This window comes from Anarhichas minor, unplaced genomic scaffold (genome assembly GCF_050575085.1).
Source record: "Anarhichas minor isolate MPS153535 unplaced genomic scaffold, ASM5057508v1 ptg000014l, whole genome shotgun sequence".
Classification (NCBI taxonomy): domain Eukaryota; kingdom Metazoa; phylum Chordata; class Actinopteri; order Perciformes; family Anarhichadidae; genus Anarhichas; species Anarhichas minor.
Genome location: NW_027466460.1, coordinates 5,288,905 through 5,298,945, shown reverse-complemented (window position 1 = coordinate 5,298,945; position 10,041 = coordinate 5,288,905). Strand labels below are relative to the sequence as shown.

At 41.7% G+C, this 10,041-nt stretch overlaps 1 protein-coding gene across 4 annotated transcripts in view; it reads right to left on the bottom strand.

The window, feature by feature from the left end:
* Positions 1-22: 22 nt before the first annotated feature.
* The window catches only part of rptor (regulatory associated protein of MTOR, complex 1), a 141,028-nt gene continuing 131,009 nt past the window's right edge, over positions 23-10,041 (bottom strand). For all 4 annotated transcript variants that reach the window (XM_076091161.1, XM_076091163.1, XM_076091162.1 and 1 more), the window contains 6 exons: positions 7,566-7,672; positions 5,912-6,039; positions 4,425-4,511; positions 4,232-4,348; positions 3,429-3,558; positions 23-2,822 (listed from right to left, as the gene is read on the bottom strand). In XM_076091161.1, coding sequence (XP_075947276.1) covers positions 2,754-2,822; positions 3,429-3,558; positions 4,232-4,348; positions 4,425-4,511; positions 5,912-6,039; positions 7,566-7,672 — 638 coding nt within the window. In that variant the 3' untranslated portion in view covers positions 23-2,753. The remainder of the gene's footprint in view (positions 2,823-3,428; positions 3,559-4,231; positions 4,349-4,424; positions 4,512-5,911; positions 6,040-7,565; positions 7,673-10,041) is intronic.

Genomic DNA, 10,041 nt, shown 5'->3' with positions numbered 1-10,041 from the left:
AATGTCAGGAACAGACAAAATCCGGTGTTGTATTTGGTTTATTTGATCTCCTGACTTATAAACCACAGTCAGCAAAGCAGTCACAGAGACAGACCTGATTGTTTTCATGTTTCTTTTACTACTTTGTTCAAGTCTCTTCTTTTTCTCCAGATCTAAAATCTTAAAACTCAAAGCAGGATACTTAGAGATGAAAGTGATTCTGAGCAAATGGCCCGGAGCCAAAATACATAATTATGGCTGAGCCGGTGAAGCAGGTGAGGCCTGCCAAACCATGCAGAGCGCTAAAGAGCTCAGTGACGGGGTGATGGTGGGGACTAATGTGGTGACTGCAACTGCAGCCGCTTAAATGCAGACTGTATGGTGTTTGTTCCCAGTTCACAAGTCCATTCCTTCTTTGGGGAAAAGCAAAGCTCTGGACAACTGATGCAGAGGGGTGAGGTGGGCATGGCAGGAAAGAAAGGAGGGAGCGGCTGTTAGGGTAAATTGGCGATGAGACGGGGCATGATAGCAAAGTGTGTGTGTGTGTGTGTTTGTTTGTGTGTGTGAGGGTAAGGCTGTCTCCCACTTTCTTTTCATTCCACCTCACTGAGGTTAAGGCAAACAAAATGCCAGCAGATTTAAAAACAGAAAATTACAAAACAGAAAAAGAAAAAAAGATTTTAAAAAGCTAAATAAGCAAAGCAGCAGCCCCAAGGGAGAGGCACGTCGATGGTGATACTGCACAAAATAAACAAACAAACTCAGAGCTTCCCTTTGAATAAGAGAGGCCTCCTTACCAAACAGCACCACAATGACATTTATGTGTAAAATGTCCATGATCTCTGGAGTGACAACGCACTCGGTCATGTGACTGCACGTGATCATGCTGCAGACACTGGGGAGGCTGGCAGTTGCTCGACGTTGGTTTGAGGTGGCTGATAAAGTACCTGAGCGAGATTTAGGACTCGGACTAAAACGTGACACAGTGAGCACATACAGGTACAGAGAGAGAGAGTGTCACAGCTCCGACGCCACCGATTAACATGCAACTCGCTTTATGCCTCCGAATTTGTTAAACAAAATCAAAACCAGTAAAATCAAAACTCAACGACGGGGAAAAAAAAAACCTTACAGAAGGTGTTATCAAAACGAAAGATGATACAAACAGTGGGGCGAGCACGTGATCCCTGGTGTGGTGAATCACATAACCTAAAACATCTCTAAAGGTTGTTTTGGAAATTAGAACAAGCTGTGGTTGGATAAGCAACCAGGGGGAACTTCTGTTTATGGAGCCAGAAAACGATAAAAGGGACGAAATAAATAAAGCAGGTCAAAAAGTATTTTCAGGGCTTCTTTTGTAATCTTTTGATCGGGGAGGACCTATTGATTAGAAGTAGTCAATCACAGGAAACTTTATTTATCTGATAACTTTCCTGTCATTGGTGTGTGTAGATGGGGTAATTACCCCCCCATCCAGTACTGCAAGTGTATAAAATGAAATTCTAACCTGGAAATTAGTGTATTTGTATTGCTATATTGTGGCCCCTTTGGATGCTGTAGGTCGGGTTTTAGGTGAGTACAACAGTCTTCAGCTGTTGATGCTGCAATCACCCTTAAACTGAAGCATTTTATCAGAAACATCAGGGGAGGAGTTTGACTCTGAATCGTGAGGTTTTTATTGCTTTGCAGGGCAGGTGGGCAGGCTCCCTGGAGGACTGGGTGCTCAGCATTTACCTGTTTAGCCCTCTTCTCACTGTGCTAGATATGAGAACGTGTATCATCCTAGGGGCAATGGAGGTTTTTCCCTTTTACAGGCAATACATAAAAAAACAAATAAACAAACAAAAACACCCCCTTAGTGACAACGAAAGGGCTTACATGGAAAATATGATTAAGTTTGGCACACTGGGGTCAGGGAAGCAAGAAGGAGAGTCCTAGCATGGGAGCAGGCATCTTTTTTGGGCATCAATTAAGTCCAAGGCTTGAAGGCCCACTGTGGGGCACATCTGTGCTATAATCCACTTTAACACACACGCGCACGCACAAACACTCATCAAGTCAGCCTGGTCGAGGCGTCAGAATGAGCACAGTCCTCCATCTCTGGGTCCGTCCCTACAAACGTCTTTCCAGCGGTGCAGCAAAGTAGCAAAACTCTGTGTCCTTTGGCTGTGAGGCGGCCATTAAAAATAATTCATAAACACGCTGGGGTCCAGCGGAGGGCGAGTTTGTGTTTCCTGCACCAATGAATGTGTTTTAACAGAGCGTGCTGTAATCCGGATGACCCACCCTCACCCCTCCCACGCCACTTGTAGTTTCGCAGGGGTCACAGTTCGTTCAGGTAGAGATGCTCGCTGTGCGGCGAGGAGTAGCCCCAACGATCGGTGGGTACCACTTCTTTAAAATAGAACCTCTAATCTTCTGTATACGCTATTTAAATATACACACTCCTCAGCACAGCCAAGTCTACAATCATTAGCATCATAATAAGAATATGAATAAACAGTGAGAATAATAATAATTATATATATGTATATATATATATATATATATATATATATATATATATATATGTATATGAATATATATACATATATATATATATATATAGTCGTTCGTAGCATGAGTTTTTGTCAGCAGCCATCACTAGAACATTCAGGGTGGTAATTGCATATGTACAACAAAAACATAATTTACATCCCAGAGCTCGAGGCTGTGGGTCAGAAGTCATATGTAGTAGATTTGTTGGGGAAGTGTTGTTGATGAATGCTGGTGTGTTATCTGAGCCTCTTCTCTGCTGAATAGATGGACATGTAGTAGTCGTTGCTGCCTACCGCCAAGTGGGGCTGGAGGGAGACAAAGACAGTCTTGTTAAACTAAAAAGAGGGTAAAGTGTGTACTGTAGCAAACACAATATGTTGAGAAAATACCATTTAGAATACAGTCCATGCCATTATTTTCTTCACAAATGCAGTCATAGTCTAATGAAGTTTAAAAGCATGCTAATGTAAATGTGAAAGTTAGCTAATGCTAGCTTCAGTGGTAATGAGCAAAAGCAAAAGACCGAAGACCCTGAGCGCAGAAAATAATGCGTTTGCTTTCTTTTTTTGGTTTTATTATTGTTCCTATGTTTTTCACTTCCTTATTCAATGTCAATGGGGATATATTGATTTCAGTGGCATTTAAAATACGATTTGGCTATTGAATAATGTGACTAATGATTTCAAATGGCTCTTATACACAATGTTTAACCTTACAGATTACAAATTTGACTGTTTTCTGAGTGCATCTTACTTTTAGACCAGGCGACTAGTCTAAATTGAAACTTATGTTCATCAGGGAAACATGTTGCTAGCAACATCCCGAACCTGAAATATTTAATAACAACAACTGGCCCAGATGTACGACTGCATGAACACTGCTGTGGCCAGTAAATTGAAGTGTTAGTTTACCCAGTGAGGATGGAAGGCTAAACAGCTGATGGCCCCAATCCTTTGTCCCATGAAGCCGTCATAATACTTTATGTTGCTGATCACATCGCCGTTAGAGTTGTAGACCGCTATGAACTGGTTCATCGACCCACTGGAGAGCAGAGGATGAGAGAGAGAGAGATAACATAATATCAATCATACGCTGGGTGTACTGCATTTATTTATTTTGTGGTGAGCTGTAACCTCCTGTTGGGATGTCAGCTGCTTTGTCCAGTTATATTAGTTTTGTTTATCAAGCCAAATACAAGCATAAGAACAATATTTTACTCTTCTTATTTAGACAAATGGAACAAAGTAAGGAAGACTAAAAAAAGATCTAAATAGTTTTCTTCCTGTTTATGACTTAAGAACCGGTAGAGAAAAAGGTTTGCCAGGATAATAAGGGTAGAGGTGCACTTGAGCCTTTTTTGGCTGAAATGTGTGTTACAACAACAAACAACAAAATAATCCAAAAAAAAAAAAAAGTTTTCACCTTCCAAAAAAACCAACCTTCCCCCATATTTCACAGATAAGAAGATTTAAGGAACATTGAAAGATTATCATGGCAAACACGTTTTCACCTGCTCTCACGTCATAAACACGGGAGAGAAAACACTTTAGATCAGACTAAGACAATGGATCACCGCATTTGTTTTCCTCACTTGCCCCTCTGGGCGTCCATAGAAGACAGAAATAGGAAGAATGACCGGATCTGACCTTAATATTGTGGACACTTGATGAGTTTTTTTGGGTGCTAAAACTTGCATCTACACATACGAACTCACCAGGCGAACAAGTTGGCCTGTGGGTGTATGTCCAGGGCTGTTAACCCCTTCACTGTCTGCAGCACGTTGATGGAGTCTGGCGCCCGCGGCTCAAAGAATCGAACATCCCCGTTAACACTGGGGAGGAAACAACAAAGTTAGTACAGGCATAAAAAAATCAGTGTGAGTCTTAACAGACAAAGAGAGAGCATACCTGACACTGATAATATGTCCGTCAGTCTCCTTCTGTAGATGAGCTTTGACCACCCAGGCTCCGTGCTCCCTGTAGGTCATCACCCGACTGCAGAAACACACAAAAGACAGAACAAATGTCAGCTAAGGTAACATTTAACAGCGTGTTTCTTCTCTGACAGGAAACACAGGAAAATAACAGCGGAGCTGTGAGCCTGTGAACATCAGCTTCAGTATGCTCAGAGAAAACTAATTAAAAACATGAATACAACAATTATAAAGGTGTATCATGAAAACATACTTTGACATTGAATAAGGGAGTGAAAAACATAGGAACAATAATAAAACCAAAAAAAGAAAGCGATGATTATTAAATGATCTGGTTCAACCTTAAAAGGAATTAAAATGGCTACACCAAAAGAGTTGGATTTTAGGACACAAATAAACTATGGCCTAAAGTTTCCTAGAAGACTGGAATCATTTGGAGGACTTTTACTTTGGAATGATGGAGTCTGTGTGTTATTTTGAATTGACATACAAGAGGAATTAAACAGTGTCTGGAGCCATTCCTCTTGTATGTCATGCAAAATAGGGCGATAACCTTCTAACCAAGTTAAAGAAAAGCTCCAGTGAAAAGAAAAAACAGCAGTATAAAGTACAAAAGCATGTCTCTTTCTGCTGTAACATGTAATAAAGGTGAAAAACCACTGGGTGGCATCATGGGACCATGACTGAAATAAGCAACCATCTATCGGAGAGACTGAAGTGGTATTAGAGCTAAAAACTAGAACCCTACGATCATCTTTTTAGAACTGAGCTGTATTTGAACACCCAATATCCATAATGCACTCTAATAAACTTGATCAAATACATCCTGACTACTGGTGTGACAGGAAGTGGATTTAATCCCCAGAAATATCAAGGACAAACACTAAACATGAATTTACAACAATCAACAGTAATTTCAGATTGTAAGAATCTATTTGTAAACGGCTGCACACACGAGGCATGTAAAACAAAGAATATTCCACACATGATGACCTGTGTGTGTCTGTCTCCTGGTCCAGGACTAATCTCAGGGGGAGCAACATAGTTGTTGAAAGATGTAACTCCATGCCTGAGGGGAACTATTAAATTACTTAAAGATTTATGGGCCACTCTATGGTTTAACTGCTTTGTTTTTGCCCTTTGGGACTGAAATTAAAATAATATTTAACCAACTGGGGGGATACGGTGCCACCAGGGTCCATTAAAAGAGGTGGCTACCCCCAAAGGGAGATTTACAGCACGCTGTATATAATAAGTATAGATTAGAGAGGTGAATAATGTAGGACGATGTAGGAGTTAATGCCCACATAAACTGCTGTGTAGGTGTATTTAAATAGTGGTCAGACAGTAAAAGAAAAAAGAGGTGGGAATTTAAATTGTAAATGAATAATCAATGTAACCTTCTGTGCAATAAAACAATGATATTGTCAGATTGAGAGAGAGAGAGAGAGAGAGTTCTACCATTCATTTGGACCCATCCTCCTGTCGAATACGCGTACAGATCCGTCACCAAGACCGGCTACGATGAGTGAACGCTGGGAATCACAGGAAAGGCTGGTCACACAGCTGTCTGCTCCGGTTGGGATGTCCTGGTGGACATATAAAACACAAGAATCCCCATCAATGGCTTGTAAAGCAAACTACCAAGGTACCACTGTCAATACAACAACTCATTACACATTAAACCTTCTTTGAAATCATCAATCATGTGCTCTGTTTAGTGTTTGAAGCTGGACCCAGCATCAATATGTAGCCACAGGCGAGGTTGGGCCATTTGTGTTTGTATTAGTCCATCCATCAAGACCATGATTAGCGCACTAGGGACCGTTAGATGTGTTAAAAACAAAGAAAAAGAGGAAACTGCACTAATGGTAGTAGCTCTACCACAGACTTCCATTAGTGTCCTAAAACAGAGTACAAAGTGCACAATAAATCGAATGTATCGCAGACTTATTCATGTTTTAGTATTTATCATTATATTATTCATTTTCCCTGATTTTAGCTTGGACCAGTTTACCTTGAAGTGTGACCACCTTTTATACAGAAATACATACATTCAGCGTGCTGCTCCACCTTCAGTCCAACGCTAAATTACATGTTGTAAAGTCAAATGCTATCCAACACTACAAAAGAATATTTTCCTTTTCAAGGATTCCAATATTGTACATTATTCTGATAATGTTGAAGACATCTTAAGATGGTTCAGCATTCTGAGCTCTACTTTTTAGCTTCAGCTTTACTTATGCTGTGTTTGAAGTTTAATGCTATTGTAGCGGTGTACAGAACGGTCACAGTGGCTCAATTTGGTGCTACACATTTGAGATGTTCTGCAAAATGCGAAAATACCAGCAAAGCAGCGAGGCAAAGCTCTGCTCCCGGCCAGAGGAGGAGCCGCTGCTGTTGAGCTCTCCATCTCCCACCAGAGCGCAGAACCTTCGTGCCGTAAATCACTTTGTCTGATTTCGCATTGATTCGGATCCGATGACACGCATCCAGAATAACAATATAGAAATAGCCAATCTTCTCGCTGATGGTGTGGTTTACTTATATAGGTCATATAGAGCTATCAGTATTACATTGAGACTGTTTCATAACCAGCTAAATCCTGTCGTAGTAGCTTTAAGCTGATAAATCAAGTCAATGGATCTTCGAAGTAATCTTCTGGGGACACACTGACACACCAACCCAATCAGAATTTAAGCCACGGCAGTGGCAGGGTCATATTTTAAAATGAGTCATAACTTCATCTACTTAAAAAAGTTCACCTGTTTTATTGAAGAGCATTTTTGGCAACTCCTCATTGAGTTTTGGAAACAGAACCTGGCTGTAAAACCCAACTCTTTTCAGATTGTTCTTTACAGAATAAATCAAACTGGAGGAGAGACTAGAAGGAAAGTAGACAGCAACCATTTGCCAACACAATAAAACCTCAATTTGTTAGTCCCTTCATTGTTATAGGATTGATTCATCAAACACAAGGATCTTTAGAAACTGACTTACAAGGCCTGAATGCCACGTTTCTCACCAGCTAATACACAGTTCCAAGTTCCAGCTGTATTCATTGTGAGCTTTTGGAGAAAATCAGACTTGCAACCAGATGCACCGAGTACAATACCTGGACCTTCATCTCCCTGTCGGTGTCCCAGATCCTTACGACTCGGACATCTCCAGACGTCATGAGGAGACCCGTCTCCTGCTCCCAGTCAACGACCATGCCTGCACCTACAGCACACGATGACACAGCAGTTTCAATGCAGATGAACATATATGAACACATAAACCAGTGCTGTGTGTTGTTATTAGACCGATATCAGGTCCTTCAAACAGAAGACGTAACATTTTTTTTTATAATAATACTGAAGAAAGTTTCAAAAGGTGCCCAATAGCTGAAATATGAGCATAAAATATTAAATTACTGAGAATAATTTGTGTGAATATGTGAACAGCAGTATTAATTTACGTTTTTTTTAACCGAGTAAATTTTATTCATAAGTGAACTCAAACCCACACAAACAGCTGTTAAACACACCGAGCATGTGTTGATCCCGCTAATACACAACACACACAATCTGTCGGGGTTTCAGAAGGCTCATGCTGTCACATGTAGCAAGTCAAATGATGCAACGCAAAGAATTGAGCCGAGACGGCAAGTGAATAAATAATAACTTTTTAAGTCAACTTATAAAGTTATATATCAAACATTGTCACCAAGTCAATGTTTCTGATAAACGTCCCTTATTCCTTAGTGTATAAACGTGCAGTTTATGCAGATGGCAGCATTGTTTAGCCTTTTGCATCCTTCCCATCGAGACGACCAGGGGGAGACGCAGATACTGACCCTGGAGCAGAGCCTGTCAGCAGATTCTGGCTTAGATGAGTCAAATGGCACTCAAGTGACAAAGTGAGGAGGGAAGAAGCTGAAGACAGCAAGACTCTTCGGGTGTTGGCAGTCATAGCAGGAATCAAGCGGGCAGTGCCATGTCACACTTGCCCTGCTGGCTCAGTGATGCCTGGCAGAGGCCTGTGCCTGCAGCCTAAGGACATCCTTACGCTTAAAATAAAGTGTTGGACATATTTAAGATTAGCGTCTGAAACGCCCTGGCACCACAACTGTCTAATGTTGGACGTCTGTTACCGGGCACGATCTCCCTGGAAAATGAAGGCTCCATTCACGGCAAAAAGTAAGTGAGTTAATCATTTGGCACAACCAAAACAGGAATAGGAAAATGCTTTTGTTTTCCCCTGATATCTATCGGTAGCTATCTCCAGGTGGGCCAACCTGAATAAGTGTGGAAACAATACCTGGCAAGTTGATGAAGGCGAAGAAGAAGAGGCATTCACTCAATGAAGAGAGCTCCAGGACTTGAGAGGTTTTCGAACAGCCATTCAGTTGGCATTCAATCTACTAGAAGTAATAAAAGGTTGTCTTTGCGACAGTAACGCCAACAATAAAAACATTCAGAAACGCTAAGGGAACAGACGAAAAGGTGTCCGTTTCCACTTTCAGCTCACTTTATTCATTCTTCACACAATCCCTTTTGTTTGTATCGTACCACAGAGGGCAACACTCACTATGAATGTCTTTGAGGAGACATGGTCTGAAAGTGTGCACCCTTATCCCCATCTGTAAAATTCATCACATCCTGCCCCCTCCATCAGTGAAAACCCTCTGTAGGTGAACAGATCGCGTGAAAAAGCTTCGACCACTTTTTGCTCGTTGCATTGCTGTTGGGCCCATTAACAGTTACAAGCTGGCGAGTAGCTGAGTTGTTGAAAAATGATGTAAGTGAGCAACCTACAACATCCTCCAACAAGCTAGAAAGGCTTTCTAGCTTGTTAGACAGCATTCAACATCTCCCAGTTGGATCCATCGCATCTACCGTTTTTAAGTATTTTTTCCCCTGTAAAGTATTTTTGGGGCCTTTCATGCCTTCATTGACATTCGGATGACAGTGGACCTTCAGTTAACAGGAAAACACTCTCCGTCTTCCTTTTAAAAGGATGCTTTTACCACAAGCGCTACAGAAACAGCATCCTTTCCCCCCCTCTTGAAAGTCATTACGCCATGCTTCATCTCCTCCCCTTCATCCTCCTCCTCTCTGAGTCACTTCCTCCTCCTGTTTTTTCACAATCGATAATCAGCTCCAGCTCACCCACATATGTCACCACCTTGCTTCATACATTCTTAAACCCAGTGTCTTTTCATCCTAATTGGCTCGTTTCACACAATTTTGAAGTGAAGAGCGAAGGAAAAGGACTCCATCTCTTTGCTCTTCACTCTACAACAATAGTGAACCTTTGCATCATTTGTGATCCTGTCCAACTCCGTGTGCCTAATTTATGAGTCGATCACTTTCTTCCACTCAACCATCTGTGTTGGGCTTTCTACTGTGCTACTTGGCTTGGGTTGTCGGGAGAACCCAGGCCCCAGGGGGCGGCTTCACATCCTTCACTGTGACGTCATCGTGCTCGCTCAGGCGGCACGTCGTCACACTGCCGGTAGCGCAGGCACATGGGAAAACCACTTTCACAGGACTGCGCTCATTTAGTGACATGATCGCAGTCACACGCTTGATGCTGGCTCATTTTAG